General features: G+C 42.2%; 1 protein-coding gene across 3 annotated transcripts in view; it reads right to left on the reverse strand.

Annotated features, from left to right (window-relative positions):
• ARNT2 (aryl hydrocarbon receptor nuclear translocator 2) overlaps positions 1–21,388 on the reverse strand; it is a 191,989-nt gene that overhangs the window by 45,293 nt on the left and 125,308 nt on the right. For 2 of the 3 annotated variants that reach the window (XM_040342428.1, XM_040342430.1), the window contains one exon: positions 19,662–19,759. In XM_040342428.1, coding sequence (XP_040198362.1) covers positions 19,662–19,759 — 98 coding nt within the window. The remainder of the gene's footprint in view (positions 1–19,661; positions 19,760–21,388) is intronic. The other variant, XM_040342429.1, reaches the window with a different exon arrangement.

Here is a 21,388-nt window from a genome sequence, read left to right on the forward strand (position 1 = left end):
TACATCACGGCCTAATGGGAACTACAGTTCCCATTATGCTTAGCCTCCATGCCTGTGAGAGATAAGAGAGCATCTTCACGCAGGGCTGTAGTCATAGGGAGGGGGTGAGCACATTCTGCTTTCCACCATGCAAAACGGCTCAGATGCTGGTGGAAAGCAAGAAGAGGAGTGACAGGAAATGGCATTTTCAAACCTGGATTACTGTATTTTGGAGGTCAAAAGAAAAAACAAGGTAAGTGATATTTAAATTCTCTAGCTTACAGTAATCAATTAATCTACAGTAATAAAACATGAACCTTTAGTGTTCCTTTAAGGCATGGTTGTAAAGTGCCAAAAAATATTGTTTCCCATGTTAGCATTGTAAAAACCTCATAGTGCGTTTGATCAGCATTGCTTGATGCACCTTGAAAGCTCATGCAATGCACCCAAAGTATCCATTAGCGCTACAACGTGCTTTGAAATTTTAGCTCTTTGAGCTGATTGAAGGGAAGGGACACACCCCCTTCACACAGCACACAGGAGCAGAACTGAGGCTGTCAATCAGCTGGAGATCCCTCCCCTGTCACCTTTTTTCTCTTGGTGTCAGGAAAACATCTCAGAAGTGACTATAGCAGAGGAAGAAGGCAGGAGACAGAATTTAAATGTAGTGCTCTGGACTGAGACAAGTACAGACTATAGAGGGATATGCTTTTTTCATTCTTGATGTCTGAGGTTTACATCCACTTTCACACTATGGATTTGTGAAAAAAACATGAAACCATGTCTTAGACGAGAGAATAGATGTTGTAGGCACATACTTTTAATAGAAAATTACAAAATACATACACTTTCACACTATAGGTGCTTTAATGCACATTGAGCCTGGGTTCACACTGACTGCAGGAATGAAATTGTGCGAGTTCAGCTGAACTCACAAGATTTCATTCCGCATGTCAGTCCCGACTTCGCGGACGAATATCAGAGACATCTGTGAGAGGTTTCTGTACAGATGTCAATGGAAATCACCCATAAACAACAAAAGGTGCTACCTCCCCGGATTAAAGCGGGGGTTCACCCAAAAATACATTTTTAACATTACATTCAGCCGAGTTGTCCTAATGACAAATCAGCCTTTAGCCCTTGTTCACATTGATGTGATTTGGCATGCGATTTGACATGTCAAATTGCCGGCAATGGTAGCATCCAAATTGGTGCAAAGTGGCATTTGCGGCGCCGCACTGATTCCCAAAAGTGGTTTCTGTACTACTTTTGGCATTTAGGGGGTGTGATTTCCATTGAACAAAGCCGTTGCGACAGAAACGCGTATACCTCTGCTGTATTTTTATCCTTATGGAGATATAATAAATTCGGACTGATTTAAAGAGCATGTATGGAGTTTAACTTTAAAAGCTGAGCAACTACACATCCTGCACCCGACAGCTCAGGAGGAGTTTCATTAAAGCAGAGGTTCACCCAAAAAATACATTTTTAACATTACATTCAGCCTAATGACAATCGGCTGTTTTTTTTTTCTTTTTTTTCCGTACATACCTTATTTTCACCGCCGCTTCCGGGTATGTCTTCTGCGGGACTGGGCGTTCCTAATTGATTGACAGGCTTCCGACCGTCGCATACTGCGCGTCACGAGTTGCCGAAAGAAGCCGAACGTCGGTGCGGCTCTATACGGCGCCTGCGCACCGACAAATTTATTATATATCCATAAGGATAAAAATACAGCAGAGGTATACGCGTTTCTGTCGCAACGGCTTTGTTCAATGGAAATCGCATTCCCCCCAAATGCCAAAAGTAGTACAGAAACCACTTTTGGGAATCAGTGCGGCGCCGCAAATGCCACTTTGCACCAATTTGGATGCTACCATTGCCGGCAATTTGACATGTCAAATCGCATGCCAAATCGCATCAATGTGAACAAGGGCTAAAGGCTGATTTGGATTTAAATGCCTGTGTGACGAGACCTTAGCCTCAAGCCCTGTACACACGGGCAAGAATCTTGTCAGGAAAAAAACTTTGTTTTTTCCCCGACGAGATTCTTGGCAAGACTCTCTTGCCGCCCGAGTGTACAGACTCTCCCCTTTAAAAGAACTGCAGTTCTCTTGAAAGACAAGAACGCATGCGCTCATCACATTCGATGCCGTCGCCGCCATCTTGCTGCACCCTACCTATGCCTAGGAAGCTACTGCGCATGCGTCAAAGTCATTTTGAGCATTTGCGCGGGTTTCCACAGCGACCAGGTAAGCATACACACTCACGACGAGAAAATAGAGAACATTTTTCTCGTCTAGATTCTTGGCAGTTTTCTTGTCGAGAAACCTGAAAGCCTCGTACACACGCTCGGTATACTCGGCAAGAAAGCTCTGCCAGCAGTTTTCTTGCTGGTTCTTGCCGAGTAAACCAAGCGTGTGTACGAGGCTTTACTGCTTTCTGCGTGATCCAGAAACTCAGCTTGGGTAATAAATATTGGGAATGGTCAGATTTAGTCATCCATATAGTATCTGCTCTGCCTATAAACAACTGCTTAGCCCACACTTCAGTCTTTTTCAAATCCCTGATATCGCTTCAGATCCTCTATGGGGAATAATTTTAGATATTTGTTAATACACATATGTTATGTAGAAAGCTGGAGCCTGGTCTTTTGTATGCATATTGAGGAAATAAACACTGACGGCTTGCACTGCCTATTAATAGTTAACGGGAGCAGAAACTAGCAATCAGACCTCTGCTGCGTCCGCCAGATGTGATTTCAGTTACACTTTCCTTTTGTGGGACTCTCTTCAAGCTACTGCTGAATAAATCCAGGACATTTACAGAGTGGCCTCAAAGCAAAAGACTTGGACGCAGTTCGGAATCTGGGATTTAACACAATGGAAAGTCTGCAGCTCTTGGCTTGGCGCACGCTTCTCGGCAGGGGTGCCAGATATGTATGGTTAGTGTAACACAGCGAGACGCACACAATATAAATGGACACATTTAAAGGTTGCTGAAGTGTTGCTTGTGAGAAAGATCTGGGTTATAATGCCTGATTTTCCAGTAAAATTTGTGATTTCACACACAGACAACATGAAATTTATCTCAAGGTTTGTATGTCAACATACCAGAGCACAACTAGGGCATTAAAGGAGTTGTAAAGGTTTTTTTTTGTTTGTTTTTATAAAAAACATGTCATACTTAACCTGTTCTGTGCAAGAGCGGCCCCAATCCTCCTTTTCTGGGGTCCCCGGCGGCGCTCCTGGCTCCTCCACTTCATCGAGTACCCCCATGTAGAGCCACTTTCCATGGGGGCCCCCGTGCAGGTGTGCTCCTGAGTCCTGCTGCTGCGGAATAGGAATCTGCCTCGCCCCCGTGTCACCGGATTTGATTGACAGCAGCGGGAACCAATGGCTCCTGCTGCTATCAATCTATCCAATGAGGTAATGAGACAGCAGCTGGAGCTGCTGTGCTCATCTTTGACGCTGCAACAATCAGGTAAGAAAAAGGGGGGCTCTGGGGGGCAGCTGCAGCACAGAAGATTTTCTATGCATTAAGACGGGGTTCCGCTGAAAAAAATTATATTAAAAGTCAGCAGCTACAAATACTGCAGCTGCTGACTTTTCATATATGGACACTTACCTGTCCTGGGTGCCCGCAATGTCGACATCCAAAGCCGATCTGTCCCTTGGCTCTCGGGTGGAGGCGCCACCATCTTCGGTAAGGGAATCAGGAAGTGAAGCCTTGCGGCTTAAACTTCCTGGTTCCCTACTGCGCATGCACGAGTCGCTCTGCGTGATCCCACTGGTCCCTGCTGTCATCTGGGACCTGTGTGTCTCCCAGTAGACAGCGAGTGTGACAGAGTAGATGCCATACGTGGCGTAGGTCACCGCGGTGGTCTATGTCCGGAAGTGGGAGCAAAGACCTGGATTACACCTGAAAGGTGCCAAATCTGACACCGGAGGAAGCAGAAATTACATTTTTGGGTGAAACTCCACTTTAAGGTGAAAAACCTTGAGACTTTACATAAGTCAGTGTAATCTGTAGGTCATTTGTAAGTGATCTTTTCTATCTGACATCTGGCATACTGTATAGACATTTAGGAGAATGGAAGAAGAATATGTACACTATGAGCTCCGGTACCAGACAAATGTTCCTTCCCAAATGAAGTGCCAAAGTATAAAGGGCCAAATCTTCAAAGGAGATACGCAGGCGGAACTGCTGTTCAGCCTGCGTATCCCTGTGGCTATCTTTGGAAACGATCCTCAGAAGGATTTTTCCAAAGATAGTCAGAAGATCCGACATCTGTAAGACACTTACACTGTCGGATCTTAGGATGCAGTACCGCATCCGCCGCTGGGGGCATTTCGAGTCGAAATGCCGGCTAGCGTATGCAAATGAGTACTTAAGCAGATCCACAAAGCATTTAAGCTTTGTGTTTTCTGCATAAGTTACGATTTGCACGCGTTAAATTAGGGCTGGTTTTACAATGTGTAAAGTTAGTACACCATGTAAAACCAGACCTTTTTTTCGATCGCCGCGATTTTTTTTTAAATTTGAATTTTTTTTCCTGGCGCGTATTTTTTTTTTCACCCGTCGCAACTTTATTGTCCCGTCGCAATCCACAAAGCCCGGCGTAAATTACGTTTGCGCGCTGCACGTCGGGAAAATTACGTCACACGCATGCGCAGTACGGCCGGCGCGGGAGCGCGCCTCATTTAAATTGTAATCGCCCCCCGGAGAGGAGGACCGCCTTGCGACGGAGGCACTTAAGTTACACGGCCTGAAATTTCTAGGTAAGTGCTTTGTGGATCGGGCACTTAGGTAGAAATTTAACGCCTGTGTAACTTAACTGCTGAAAGTTAAGTTAGGCGGCGTTTTTGAGAATTTGGCCCAATGTATACTATAACTAAGGCAAAATCTTTTTTTTTTTTTTGGACAGAGTGCAGAGGGATTAGAACCCCTGTCAGTTTTAATTGTGGTCTGTGCCCCAGTTAGGGCGATTTACCTTCACTATTTGTCCTGTTTACCATTATCATTGAAAGTAATTCCTCGTACACATGTCGGGAAAACTGCCATGAGAGCTTTTGGCCGGGAATCCCGGCTATGTGTATGCTCCATCGCAGTTTTGCCGACAGGAAAACTGCCGGGAACAAAAAAAAAGAGAACCAGCTCTCTTTTTTCCCACCGGGATTCCGGCGGTTTTTAAGCTGGCAGTTTTCCTATGGGAAAAGACTGCGGTGGAGCATACACACGGCCGGGTTTCCCGATCAAAGCTCTCATGGCAGTTTTCCTGTCAGGATACCCGGTCGTGTGTAGGGGGAAAAGTTACCAAGCAGGTTCTCGGTTTGCCCGGCAGACATTTTACTGCTAGGAAAACCGATTGTGTGTACAAGGCATTAGAAAAAGTCACAAATTTTGGGTTGTCCCCAGAAAAGTAATTGAGGAAAAATCTTCCAATGGGGACACTAGTTCTGGTGACCTGGGGATCCCCAAGAGATTCCCTTAACCCCTAGGCACTGAGCGTACGCAAATATGCTGCCCCTCGATGGCCAGGCTTTTGCCCCTGAGCGGTCGCATATTTGCGTGCTATAGCGGCGATAGTGCTGTGCTGAGAGCGTGCGCCCTGTGCTCTACTGGAACAGTTACCCGCAGCTAACTGAAAGCTCCCATTCACTGCTTGTGATCGGGAGCTTTCTGATCATGTGGCCGCTGTGACAGCCAATCACGACGGTCCCATGACTATACGCCCCTTCACCTGGCGTTCTTAAGCCCTTAAAGGGCAGTCTTTAAGGGGTTAAAGGTTAAGTTCACCTTTTAACAAAAAATAATAAATGCACATTTTTTTGGCAGGTAAAAAAATGTACATTTATTATTTTTTGTTTCTGGAGCCTCTAAAGCACAAGGCCCGCAGGCCCAATGTGGCCCGCCAGGCCATTTTATGTGGCCCTCGCACCCAGGGGGAGAATATAAGAAAGATGTAGACAACCTGCGAAAGAGAGCTGAACCCTGCATTCTGTATGTAGCGTACTCTTCAACACTGAATTCTATACATAGCGCACCCCTGAACTTGCACTCTGTATGTAGCTCACTCCTCAACATTGAACTCTATACATAGTGCACCCCTGAACTCTGCACTCTGTACAAAGCGCACCCCTGAACCCTGCACTCTGTTAGTAGTGCATCCTTGATCTCTGTACTCTGTGCATAGGGAACCCTGAAACTGAACACTGTAAATAGCGCATCCATGAACTCCACACATAACACACTCCTGGTATTTATTGCGCGTACTGCACCTATTCTGTGAGGAAAAAAAAGCCCTGGATAAATGTATATAGTTTAGGGATACATCTGGCCCTTTGAGGACAACCATAATGCTGATGTGGCCCATGATGAATTTGAGTTTGACACCCCTGCTCTAAAGCATTGCACCAGAAATCAGAAGATCGCTGTTGCCATGTAGGTGCAGATTTGTCAGTGTATTAATATGCCCATACAGGCAAGCAAATACAATCTGTCAGGAAGAGAGAATGAACTACCACAGCGCTCCACATCGCCACAGTAGTAGTTCATTGAAAACTACAACTGCTGTCACTTTTCTATTCACAGAACACTGTGAATGAGTGATGCGGCTGGGCGGAGCCATGCTTGGCCACAATTCTTTAAATTTTTTACATATTACACCTTGAATATGGGTGTAACATGTAACATGTTACGGAAGGTGAACTTATCCTTTAATTTTCAGAGATTTCCTCTCACTTTCTGTTTGCCTATGGGACAGGAAGTAAAGCAAAATCTCTAAAATGGGACACAGATGGCAAAGAAAACACTGCCTTGCTAAAGCCATAATGAAAAAAATTGAAATTTCTCCAACATTGGTTTAGAGATTTTAACCCTTTCTTTTACCAGAGGGACAGTTTTTATTGCATACTCAAATGGAAGGTGGAGGAGAGCAAGGTCTCTAACATCCACCAGCTCCATGATGTCATAATGGAGGAGTGGAAGAGGACTCCAATGGCAACCTGTGAAGCTCTGATGAACTCCATGCCCAAGAGGGTTAAGGCAGTGCTGGAAAATAATGGCGGCCAAACAAAATATTGACACTTTGGGTCTAATTTGAAAATGTTCTCTTTTGTTGCCAGCGGTTTAGACATTAATGGCTGTATGTTGAGTTATTTTGAGGGGACAGTGTCATTTCTTCAGTGTTGTCACATGAAAAGATATAATAAAATATTTACAAATATGTGAGCGGTGTACTCACTTTTGAGATACTGTATATATATATTAGGGCTGCTTTTACAAAGTGTAAACTTAGTACACCATGTAAAAGTAGACCCTTCTTTCCCGCGTCGCTGTCAAATTTTTTTTAAAAAATTTTTTTTCCCGCCGCAACTCTTTTTTTTTTCTTTTACACCCGTCGCGATTCTCAAAACTCGGCGCAACGTAACTTCGCACAAAGCACGTCAGGAAAATCGCGTCGGGAGCATGCGCAGTATGTCCGTCGCGGGAGCGCGCCTAATTTAAATGGGATCTCAAGAATATTCCGATTGCACACCTTCCGGCAAAATGGCCAAGAAGTAAAAGGGTGCTGAAACGATCACCGGCTGGGAACCGGAAAGTAAATCATATATATATATTCGCCAGCACACCAGGGATCATCTTAAAAAAACGTCCAAAAATTTAATGCATATCTGTTGATCCAAAAGAGCAACGTTTCGAGGCCACGCAGGACCTCTTCGTCAGGCAAAAGATGCCAGTTCTTTTGCCTGACGAAGAGGTTCTGCGTGGCCTCGAAACGTTGCTCTTTTGGATCAACAGATATGCATTAAATTTTTGGACGTTTTTTTAAGATGATCCCTGGTGTGCTGGCGAATATATATATATAATTTAAATGGGACTCGCCCCATTAGATTGGGCACGCCTTGCGCCGGACAGATTTAAGTTACACCGCTGCAAATTTCTAGGTAAGTGCTTTGTGGATCGGGCACTTAGGTAGAAATATTGCGGCGGTGTAACTTAAATCCGAATATTTAAGTTGCGCCCGCTGTACGTGGATCTGGCCCCTAGGGAGTAGCAGATTGATCTTTCTGACTAGCAATGTCACAAGAGTGGCTGGTCTGACTGAAGTGTCATTTTATAAGAAAATAAAAATACTGTTTAAAAATTTCTAACCAAGTCTGTGTTTGTATGTCAAGTTTTAGAGGCAGACAACAAGGGTTGCTGAAAAGGTTAAAGGATGCATTCGGTCAGACTGCCAATGGATCTCTTCTGAGAAATATTTGGTTTCTAATGAAGACTTCTCCAGAAAAGCCTTGGCTGGAAAGAGTTATTATTTTCACTCACAGTCCAAAATAGCAGGACAAAGTTTTAGCATTAGCATACACTGTCCAAATGCCAAGTTGCTTATTAGAAATATCTGGTCTCTAATGAGGCATTCTACAAATGAGTTGAAAATATTCAGAACTTACAGTCACAGCCAAAAACATCGTTATCTTGGAGATTCTTTAAGGCCATTATGAGCAGTCACTTTCCTTCTATTGGGAACAATAGTGATCACCCAGGAAAATTCAACCTAGCTAACCAAGGTATATCAGCCCATATCTAAAGATACCCAAATATAATGATATTTTTTTGTGATGGTTGAGGTGGCCCTGTATTTAAAGGGGTTGTAAAGGTAAAAAAATGTTTCCCTAAATAGCTTCCTTTACCTTAGTGCAGTCCTCCTTCATTTACCTCATCCTTTGGTTTTGCTTTTAAATGTCCTTATTTCTTCTGAGAAATCCTCACTTCCTGTTCTTCTGTCTGTAACTCCACACAGTAATGCAAGGCTCTCTCCCTGGTGTGGAGTGTCGTGCTCACCCCCTCCCTTGAGGGGGGAGGGGGCGAGCAGGACGCTCTCTACGTTGTAGATAGAGAAAAGAGCGGTATGTTGGTGGGCGTCCTGACTCTCCTGCTTGCCCCCTCCCCCCTCAAGGGAAGGGGCGAGCACGACACTCCACACCAGGGGGAAAGCCTTGCATTACTGTGTGGAGTTACAGACAGAAGAACAGGAAGTGAGGATTTCTCAGAAGAAATAAGGACATGTAAAAGCAAAATGGAAAGATGAGGTAAGTGAAGGAGGACTCCACTAAGGTAAAGGAAGCTATTTAGGGGATTTTTTTTTTTTTAACATTTACAACCCCTTTAAGGTGTTCAGAATCTTGTATTTTCCTATTTCTGTGTGTTTAAGCTGCTCCTATAGAAGGAAGCTCTCTGACATTGGGGTCGCCCTTCTGTATGTTGGTGTGGGAGTAAGAAAGATTGAGTACTCTGAGATAGACTAGCATTGTGCCACTCAGAACACCAGTTGCCAGAGTGTTGATCACACTATGCCACTGTCTTCATCATTAAACAGATATACACATTGAGCTCAGACACGTAGGGGGTCATTTACTAAAGGCAAATCCACTTTGCACTACAAGTGCAAACTACAAGTGCAAAGTGCTCTTGGAAGGGCAGTCGCTGTAGATCCGAGGGGGACATGCAGAGGAATTAAAGAACAGCATTTTAGCTTGCACATGATTGGATGATAAAATCAGCAGAGCTTCCCTTCATTTTAGATCTACCCCTCAGGTTTACAGCGACTGCACTTCCGAATGCATTTTCAGTGCAATTTCAAGTGCACTTTGCACTTGTAATTTGCACTTGTAGTGTAAAGTGGATTTGACTTTCGTAAACAACCCCCATAGTGATCCTTAGCTGCATTCCAATCTTCAAATCCCTAAGGAATGGGGTATTTAACCACTAGCCTACCGCCCGCCGTTATATGACGTCTTTGCCTTCCCGAGCCACTAGGGGGCACCTGCTGCATCACTGGGGACCCGATGCACGTGCCCGGCGGCCACGATGTCCGCCCAGACACTCGCGATTGCCCAGAAACTGAGAAAGACCGTGGATCAGTGTGTGTAAACACACAGATTCATGTCCTGTCAGGGAGAGGAGACCGATAGTGTGTCCCTTGTACATAGGGACACCGATCGGTCACCTCCCCCAGTCAGTCCCCTCCCCATACAGTTAGAATCACTCACTAGGGAACACATTAAACCCCTTGATCACCCCCTAGTGTTAACCCCTTCCCTGCCAGTCACATTTATACAGCAATCAGTGCATATTTCTAGCACTGTTCACTGTATAAATCTGAATTGTCCCAAAATAGTGTCAAAAGTGTCCGGTCTGTCCGCCACAATATCGCAGTCACGATAAAAATCACTGATCGCCGCCATTACTAGTAAAAAAATAAAATAAAAATAAAAATGCTATAAATCTATCCCCTATTTTGAGTGAGTGAGTAACTTGTATAGCGCTACAAATGTGAACTAAATTGCCTCAAGGCGCTGTGTAGTCGCTATAACGTTAGCGCAAACCAATCAATATACGCTTATTGAGATTTATTTTTTAACAAAAATATGTAGAATACATATCGGCCAAATCTAAGAAAAAAAAATTTTTTTATATATTTTTTGGGGGATATTTATTATAGCAAAAAGTAAAAAATATAGCTTTTTTTCCAAAATTGTCGCTATTCTTTTGTTTATATCGCAAAAAATAAAAAACGCAGAGGTGATTAAGTACCACCAAAAGAAAGCTCTATTTGTGGAGAAAAAAATACAGCGCAATTGGCATGCAAAGTGTGACAGCGCTGAAAGCTGAAAAATGGCTTGGGCAGGAAGGGAGTGAAAGTGCACTGTATTGAGGTGGTTAAAAGGTGTTGGTATTTTTCATGTCATTTTAATGTAATAATATCAGATATGGATTACTATATTTCTCATTCCTTATTCTTTGTGCCCTTACACACCAACATACAGATATAATGATTAACTCCCTCACAGATTTTCAGGCGGAAGAGTTGTCACCCTTTTTTGGTATATAAGGTATTCTCTTGTATGGTTTACTCCAATGTAAACCTGTAATTAAGTGGAAGGTAAGTTTGTGGGGTGGGGATATATAGTTACATAATAGGCGAGGTTGAAAAAAGACACAAGTCCATCAAGTCAAACCTATGTGTGTGATTTGATGTCAGTATTACATTGTATATCCCTGTATGGTGTGGTCATTCAGGTGCTTATCTAATAGTTTTTTAACCACTTCTCTACTTTGGGTGTTTTTCAGATTTGGTGTTTACAAGACTAAAACAGTTTTTTTTGCTAGAAAATTACTTAAAACCCACAAACATTATATATTTATTTTTTTCTAATACCCTAGAGAATAAAATGGCGATCATTGCAATACTTTTTGTCACACCATATTTGCGCAGCGGTCCTACAAGCGCACTTTTTTTGGAAAAAAAATCACTTTTTTGAATTAAAAAATAAGACAGCAATAAATTTGGCCCAATTTTTTTATACATTGTGAAAGATAATGTTACGCCGAGTAAAATGGTACCCAACATGTCACACTTACAAATTGCGCCCGCTCGTGGCATGGCGTCAAACTTTTACCCTTAAAAATCTCGATAGGCGACGTTTAAAAAATTCTATAGGTTGCATATTGAGTTACAGAGGAGGCCTAGGGCTATAATTATTGCTCTCGCTCTAACGATCGCGGCGATACCTCACTTGTGTCGTTTGAACACCGTTTTCATATGCGGGCGCTACTCACGTATGCGTTCGCTTCTGCGCACGAGCTCGTCGGGACGGGGCGCTTTAAAAAAAAATTTTTTTTTCTTATTTATTTTTATTTATTTTATTATTTCTTACACTGGAAAAAAAAAAATGATCACTTTTATTCCTATTACAAGGAATGTAAACATCCCTTGTAATAGAAAAAAGCATGACAGGTCCTCTTAAATATGAGATCTGGGGTCAAAAAGACCTCAGATCTTATATTTAGACTAAAATGCAAAAAAAAAAAAAAAAATTGGAAAATTTCATTTTTTCAAATGACAAAAAAAAAAAATGTTTCTTTAAGAGGCTGGGCGGGACTGACGTTTTGACGTCACTTCCGCCCAGCAGAGCTATGGGGACGGGCGAAGGAGATTTTTCCTTCAGTCTCGTCCCCGCTCAGCTGCCGAACGGTCGCGATCTCCTCCGCCGCTACCGACGGCTCCGGTAAGCAGCGGAGGGCGCGGGACAGCGGCGGGAGGGGCCCTCTCCCGCCGCCGATAACGGCGATCTCACGGCGAATCCGCCGCGGAGACCACCGTTATCGTTACCAGAACCGCTGACAGTAAAGATAGATACCTCGGTTGTGGCAGCAGCTGCTGCCGTTACCGAGATATGTATCTTTAAAGTTAGGCCGTATATAGTCGTACAGCGGTCTGGAAGTGGTTAAAATTATCGAATCTGGAGTGTGGTGAGCCTACACACCTCAGGTCCGCCATGACCGCCTAGCACTGCAGAGCCTACTAAACACTGATGTTTGCTGTGATTTGTTTGAAGCTGACTTTTAATTTTTTACATGTGAGTTTAATGAATGAAGTGTTGCTGTGATTTTGAATTAAACTGGTGGTACAATTTTACACTATTGGAGCACTTCTTTTGTTTTCATGTATATCATTGAGGGATTATCACGGTGGTCCAGCTGAGATTCGCTTGTCCATTTGTGGGATCATACACAAGTGATTTAGCCTAACACGAGAGTGAAAGGAAAATCCGTCTGGTGAGTGCGTTTTTCAGAGGGGAGTTATCACAGCACGGTGGTGAGGTGGAAGATTCACAGAATAAGGAATTTTCTCATCAAATTTGTTCATCAATTTTTTTATGGACTTTATATCACTTGTCACGTGGTGTTATTGAGTTTATATGTTATTGTTTATTTATTAATATATTAATTAGCTCTGCAATTTTCTTAAACCTATTTAGGTTAAGTTTTTTCTGTTTAAATACTCCCAATATTACTTTACTCTCTTTGTAGCTCTACTCATAAGGATTCCACCTCTTCCCTTGCTCCCTTAGTGAGGTCATCTCTCAAATTCACTTGTACATAATTTTTGATATACAGGCATACCCCTCCCCCTTTTTTACCATCTCTATCCCTGCGATATAGGGTATACCCTTAAAATGGTTGCCAGCCAATCTTGAGAGCTGTCAAACCAAGTCTCTGTAATTCCTACAAAATCTAAATCCTCCTCGTACAACAGTGGTTTTAGTTCTCCCATCTTGTCCGCCAGACTCTTGGCATTGGTGAACATGCCACGTAGACTGGCCGCATACTATCTCCTTATTGGGTGCTCAAGGTTTGCAAATAGGACTTGTTATTATACTTACCTCGGGTTTAGGTGCTTTAGTCAACCTACCACTAATGCTCCCAATACTACCCTCTGGAATATGTTCCGCGCTGACTATCTCAACCTCTGGATCCTCCGCTCTAAAGCCCCTCTAATCTTTCGCCCATCTTCACTCCCAGCAGATCTGCATCTTCCCCATTTAGGTGCAGTCCATCCCTTCTATAGAACTGGTAACCGACTGAGAAGTCGCCCCAGTTCTCCAGGAACCCAAACCCACACACACATTTACTACTCAGTATGGGGAAGACAAGGTGGCTAAGGCTGGTCATAGACGGTTTGAGTCTCAGCTATCAATGCTTATCTTTAACACCCATCTCATACTCACTGTTAGGGAGTAGCACCAGAAGCTGTTATTGTTCATTTGTTGGTTAGGATGGCTACAATGCCAAAACATTTTTCTTTTCCTATATAAATGCTATTCCAGTATTAGAAGGCTACGTTATTAAAACTTTAAAAGCCCTCTTTATGGACCATGACTTCATATGAAAAGTCCTCTAGTGCAGCTACTGTGGCTGAAAAAAACCTGCAGACTTGATACCAACTAACCTCAAAGACCAGCAATTTTGTGCTGAGTATTTACTAGCAGCATAGCAATATAGGGTAAAAAATGTTAAATATAGCATTATAGTCCTCATTTACCTTGTCCCATTTTTTTGAGATGGTTCTTTATGGGATTTTCTGTGTGGCTATTGGTTATGCTTTAGTCTAGTTGTAAAGTCACTGGGGCAGATTCACAAAGATCTGCCCCGGCGCAGCGTATCTGAGATACGCTACGGCGTCGTAACTTACTTTGGTTTGCTTCGAATCCAGAAAGAATTTGCGCCGTAACGGCACGTAATTCAAATTGGCGAGTAGGGGGCGTGTTTCATTTAAATGAAGCACGTCCCTGCGCCAAACGAACTGCGCATGCGCCGTCCCTAAAGTTTCCCGCCGTGCATTGCGCTAAATGACGTCGCAAGGATTACGTAAATTACGTCCAGTCCGATTCACGGACGACTTACGCAAACAACATTTTTTTTTTAAATTATACGCGGGAACGACGGCCATACTTAACATTGAGTACGCCACCAAATAGCAGCTTTAACTATACGCCGAAAAAAGCTGTCTAGAGACGACGTAAAAAAATGCGACGGCCGCTCGTACGTTTGTGGATCGTCGGAAATAGTTAATTTGCATACTCGACGCGGAAAACGACGGGAACGCCACCCAGCGGTTGCCGAAGTATTGCATCTAAGATCCGAAGGCGTACAAAGCCGTACGCCTGTCGGATCTAACCCAGATGCCGTCGTATCTTGTTTTGAGGATTCAAAACAAAGATACGACGCGGGAAATTTGAAAGTACGCCGGTGTATCAGTAGATACGCCGGCGTAGTCTCTTTGTGGATCTGCCCCAAAGAGTACTGTACTTTGAATGGAGAAGAAATTAGAAACAAAAAATAAATGGAGATATTTTTAGTTAGATTTTTTTCCATTATATAAAATTCACATTACTTTATAATAATGCTGAGCCAGCCAGGCCAAAAAAGTCTTACTCAGTATAACCTCACGTCAGTGGGTTTGTTCTGATCTGAACACACAAACAATGTGGAATAAGTGAACCTTTGCGTGTACTGGAAAGCTGAATTCCCACCTGCCATACATTAGAGAAGGGGCTGCTGGCTGCAGGCGAAACAATTCTATATATAGAATTTGTGAGCAAAATTTCTATTCCCAAAAGACAAAACATCATACGCCACAACTTAGGAATTTACACAGGTTACTGAGGGGAAATTCTGATTTGAAACCACTCACACAAGAAATAAGAGTCTGTTTATGGGTTTATAGCTGCTAAAAATAACCACTCATCTCACTCATCTGTACAACCGGGTCCTGTACAGCCAAAAAACAAAGTGTAGATGCACTGCTGTGATATAAATGTGCATGTCAGCAGAACTAGAAAGCTCTATCTTCTATATCTTCTATCACGTGTAGACTGTTCCTTTTTTGTTAATTATGTTTCATATTTTTTACATGTCTATGTTTTCATGATGCCCATTCTATATCAATTCACAGTTCACTGGTATACATAATCTTGGAATCATTCCTGGTAACACCTATAGAACCACTGGTAGAAGATGTATAGCCCCCTAGTGAAGCTACTGTGGTAGCAAAAAAAAAATGCAGGCTGGGTGCCAACCAGCCTTGAAAGACCAGCGATTATTACTGGTAGCATAGCAAATATTAAATACAGGCAGTCCCCGGGTTACAAACAAGATTGGGTCTGTAGGTTTGTTCTTAAAGCGGAGGTCTGCCAATTTATTTATTTTTTAAAGTCAGCAGCTACAAATACTGCAGCTGCTGACTTTTAAAATAAGGACACTTACCTGTCCAGTGCGTCCGCGATGTCGGCACCCGAAGCCGAGCTAACGATTGGCTCTCGGGTGCTGGCGCTGCCATTTTCGATAAGGGAGTCAGGAAGTGAAGCTTTGCGGCTTCAATTTCTGGTTCCCTACTGCGCATGCACGACTCACGCTGTGCAATGCCACTGGACCCTGCTGTCTTCTGGGACCCATGTGTCTCCCAGAAAACAACAGGGGGGCGCTGGACATGGCATAGACTCCCTAAGGGAAATGCGGGGGTCTATGCCATGTCTTAGACAGGTATCTGCACCCCCCTGAAAGGTGAAAAATGTGCCCCCGGAGGGGGGGGGGGGGGAAATCCGGACAGCGGAGGTTCCATTTTTGTGTGGACCTGCGCTTAAAGTTGAATCTGTTTGTACGTCAGAACAGGTAAATGTTTTAAGTGTAGCTCCAGCCAAAAAAAAAAAAGCTTTTTGGATAGGGAAGGGTTAACACCCCTGTAATGTTTGTTTTGCTGTCTGTGCCTATATTCAGAAGATTTCACCTCACTTTCTGTCCGAATGACAATTGGATTTTGTAAATTTTGGGTTGTTGTGGAAACAATCCGTGGATGTACCTTTTTCCCCACAATAAGGCCTCATGCACACTGGACGTTAAAATAACGTTATAAAAACGCCAGTAGCTTTGCAGTGAGTTTTTCAACTTTTTACAATGTTTTTTCAATAGAGTTTTTTAGTGTTTATTTCTGGTTTTTAGCGTTTTTCCGCGTTAGCGTTTTTTAGTGTTTTTTGGTTGAAGATTTTTTTTTCAATGGATCAAAAACGTTAAACGCTGGTGAGTGAAGTTTTTGAGCGTTTATCAGCATTTATTGACATTTATCAGCATTAGAGCGTTTTTACAGCTGAAAAACGTCTCTCAGAACCCACTAGTTTTGTGTTTTTTTTACTGCTCAAAAACGCCACTGCCCAAAACTGCTGATAACAGCCTATGTGTGCAAGGACACATAGGATAACATGATGGAGAGTTTATTGACTGTAGAAAAAAACGTCTACTGCCAAAAACAGCTGCTGTAAAAACATCCAAAAACGTCCAGTGTGCACACAATCGTTTTCCTCGACAGAATCCATGGTGGCAGAGCTTTTTTGCAGAGGAAAACAGTCGCGTGTATGTTTTTCGTCGAGAAAACTGTTGTGGAACTCGACGAGAAAAAAATTGAACAAGTTCTCTTTTTCCTTGTCGGGAGTCTCAATTTCCTCGTTGTGTTTCTCACCAGGCTGGTTTACGACGAGAAACACGTTCGTGTGTATGCTTAGAAACCCGCACAAGCTCAGAATAAAGTATGAGACGGGAGCGCACCTTCAGTAAAAGTAGCGTTTGTAATGGAGATAACACATTTGTCACGCTGTAACAGACTGAAAAGCGCGAATTGTCTCTTACCAAACTTTTACTTAACACACAGTAACATGAGATTAGCAAAAGCAGCCCCAAGGGTTGTGCCAGTGGAATCGAACTTCCCCTTTATAGTGCCGTCGTATGTGTTGTACGTCACCGCGTTTGAGAACGACGAGATTTTGTCTTGACAGTGTGTATGCAAAGAAAGCTTGTCAAGATTCTCGACAAGCCTGACAAGGAACTCGTCGAGGAAACCGATGTTTCAGTTACGACGAGTTCCACGGTCGTGTGTACGAGGCCATACACTTATGCCTTGTACACACGACCATTTTTCTCGGCAGGAGAAAAAACAAAGTTGTTCCCGACGTGATTCCTTTCCAGCCTGACTTGTATACACACGTTCATGCAAAAAAACATCCGACCAAATCGCGGTGACGTTCAACACATACGGCAGGACTATAAAGGGGAAGTTCTTTTAAAATGGCACGGCCTTTTGGGCTGCTTTTGCTGATCCTTGTGTTAGTAAAAATTTGGTGAGAGACTATTCGCGCTTTTCAGTCTTCGTGCTTTAAAGATCGTTTTCTGGTGTTCAGTTTGTGCTTCTCCATTCTGAACGCTAGATTTACCAGAACGAGCGCTCCCGTCTCATACTTGATTCTGAGCATGTTCGTTTTTTTCCCCTCGGAAAAGCATACACACGACCGTTTTTCGCGACGAGAAAAAGACTGACGGGAAACACGACTAGAAAAAAGAGAGCTGGTTTCAATTTTTTTGCGGGCAGTTTTTTTTTTTTGAGAGAACTGCTAGGGAGCATACACACGACCAATATAAAAAATGGCAGTTTTCTCGTCGTGAAAACTGGTCATGTGTACAAGGCATTACAGGTGTGAATTTCCCTTCCTAGGGGTAGATTTCCTCTCACTTCCTGTTATCTCCCTCTGTTTTGTAAGTAGGAGTTGTTTGCGAGTCAGGTGTTTGTAACTAGGGGACCGCCTGTATATCATTTTATTCCATTATTGACCTTGACCCTTATCTTGGATGGTTCTTTATAGGATTTTCTGTTTGGCTTTTGGTTATGTTTTAGTTTAGCTATAAAGTTGAATACTTTAAATGAATGGAGAAGAAATTAAAAACAAAAAATAAATGGAAATATTTTTAGTTTTTAGATTTTTTCCACCATACAAATTTCACACTAATTTATAATAATACTCGACCAGCCAGGCTCAGCCATGCAACATCTAACAATTACGTATGTGCAGCTTGCTATTATGTTCTGTTTTAAAACAGTAAATAAATGATATGTTTAAATTATGAATTTTTAAGGGCTCCACTCACCAAAATGCGTGCAATGGAGGGGAATAGACAAATAGGAGACCCAGCACTGGCTCTTTGCTCCACCTCATGCAAGATGGGTTGCTTTGGGCCCCCTTAAAACCCTATCAATGATGGCTCTGCTGCCACATACAGTCTTCTCTATATCATTTCCAGAATGGTGATGATCCATGGGAGATTTGGGTTTAAAATAACAAGCTGGAAATGCTAGTCTCTAAATAGCTTAGGCTCCTTTGATTGACCCGTTGGGCAAACTCATAGCATGGTTCAGATTAATACAAAAGAAGACTTTGCTGATCCTTCAATTTGTAATTCTTCTGAATATTTGCATGTAGTAGGTTTGACTGTTTTACAAAGAACCACAACATTTAAAAAAATCGAGTTTCAGAACGTTCATGAAATGTATGGACTATGTTTTGGTGAATAAGGGAATTGTTTAGTGTTAGTTTAAGCGTGTGCATCCGTTACACCGCATTGCTCTATTACATTACTGTGCACACAAACACTGGTTTTATTGGTGTCATAGTGGACTATTTTGATCTCTTGTCAGTGAATATTTCGATTTCTTGTCAGTGATTAATGGCGCATGTAGTTCTTTGAAAAATCAATTAACAAAACAAGTGGAAGAACTTGGTGGAGGGAACAGCACTGATGACAATATGTAACTCAGGTTTAACGAGAGACTTCCTTCCTTTTAATTTAGGATGGAAAGCTGAGATACCAATGTGACAGTGTCTGTCACTCTCCTGCATAACTACCAGCTGCTAGACCATTTTTCAGACAAAAGTCATAATTCTGTAGGGAACAGACCATTCTGATCTGCCAAATGCACCGACACCTCCAATACTAAACCTCCAGTACTAAACCTTAACCTGTTGTTACTAATAACAGAATTCTAATTCCCAGTGCATCACATTTTCCAAAAATATCCTGCCTGCCTGCTTATATTTTCTCTGGTTAATGACCTATAAATAACATCTTAATTGCTCCAGTTAATACAGAAGTCCCCATACAAAGGATCTGATCTCCTGGCACATGTGATAATATGTCTGGTTACCTGCACCTTCGTTGTTTTACGGCAAGTGGACCATGTTCATTGATTTGTATTGTGTCTCTGTGAAAATTAAATGTTTTAACATTGCTATAAGAACGACCATATTCATATCCTTCTCTGCTCCCTTGTGACAGAGTGTAGGGTTCAATTATAGTTCTCCGATACTGCGGCAATAGCATCATCATTCCTCAGACAGCAAAGGCTCTAAATATGGCCTTAGTACAGTATAGTAATAATATAGTAATAGTATAATAGTAATAATATTAATGACTTTTCTCTTAACAATCTAATGATTAATACATAATGTTCTCGTTACCTTTGTTCTTACCTGCTGGGGGCCAGGCCTTAATATAACCGGTACAGTGGACCACGGAATACTGTGCTTCACCTTCTTTCACTGGTCCCAGGCCATTCCTAAAATAGATGACAGAGTGATATGAGCTAAGAAATAGAAAATGTCTTTACAAACATACTTGGAAGGAAAACAAACACACAGAGTGCAGCTAAAAAAGGAATGGTTCTTTGTCATGAAATTACAATCATGCATAATGCATTATCAGTTGCAGCTCAGAAGTGTATGTATAAAAAAACTATAATGGGGTTGATTTACTAAAACTGGAGAGTGCACAATCTGGTGCAGCTGTACATAATAGCCAATTAGTTTCTTAGTTTAGCTTGTTCAATTAAGCTTTGGCAAAACAAAAAAATGGAAACTGATTTCTATGCAGAGCTGCACCAACTTTTGCACTCTCCAGCCCTGCAGAAGACTTATTTCCACAGCCATCTCCATGGTACATTTGTAATAATTCCTCTCTTACAGTTTTGTGACTTGCTGTCTCTGCTACCCATCAACAAAGATCACTAACTAATCTCTCAAGAAAAAGCAGAGGTCAAATATACAATCCCCCAATTCCAAAAAAGTTGGGACGCTGTGTAAAATCTACATCAAAACAAAATGCAATTATTTGCAAATTTCATAAACCCATATTTAATTCACAATAGAACAAAGAAGAATATCAATAGCAACATCTCTCAATGAACGAAAAGCTGGCAATGTACAACCCCAATTCCAAAAAAGGTGGGATATGGTCATGTTTGCCATGGTGTAGCATCTTCACTTCTTTTTACAACACTCTGTAAATGTCTGGGAGAGGAATGTTGTCCCATTCTCGCCTGAGCATATGCTACTCTTAAACCTGGAAAAATCTTTCGGCATGGATTGTACCTTTCCAGATGTGCAAGCTGCCCATTCCATATGCACTAATCCCCCATATCATCAGAGATGCAGGCTTTTGAGCGGAGCGTTGATAACAAGCTGGAAGGTCCCTCTCCTCTTTAGTCTAGAGGACACAGCGCCCATTGTTGCCGAAAAGAATGTCTAATTTCGATTCGATATGATCACAGAATAGTTTTCCACTTTGCAACAGACCATTTTAAATGAGCTTTGGCCCAGAGAAGATGGCAGTGTTTCTGGATCATGTTTAGATATGGCTCCTTCTTTGCATGATAGAGCTTTACCTTGCATTTTTTTGGGTGGCACAGTGAACTGTGTTCACAGATAATGACTGTTGAAGTATTCCTCAGCCCATACAGTGTTGTTCATCACAAAATCAAGTCTGTTTTTAATGCAGTGCCATCTGAGGGCCCGAAGATCATGGGCATACAATATTTCATTTCTGCCTTCCCCCTTTCACACAGAGATTTGTCCAAATTCTTGGAATTTTTTCATGATATTATGTACTGTAGATGATTATATATATATAGTCTGCAATATTACACCGAGGATCATTATTTTAAAATTGTTAGACATTTTTTAGCCTGCAGCTTTTCACAGATTGGTGAACCTCTGCCCATCTTCCTTGGTAGTAATATTTATTTTGCCAGCTTTTTGTTGCCCTGTCCAAACTTTTTTAATGCCATTAATTTCAAAATGATCATGTTTTTTCTTAAAATGCAAAAATTTAAACAATAAGAGTATTAACTGCTCGTCCCCAGAACCATGAAAACGAGCAAAAATGCCCCCTTTGGACTTTAACGCAATTA

This window comes from Rana temporaria, chromosome 3 (genome assembly GCF_905171775.1).
Source record: "Rana temporaria chromosome 3, aRanTem1.1, whole genome shotgun sequence".
Classification (NCBI taxonomy): Eukaryota; Metazoa; Chordata; class Amphibia; order Anura; family Ranidae; genus Rana; species Rana temporaria.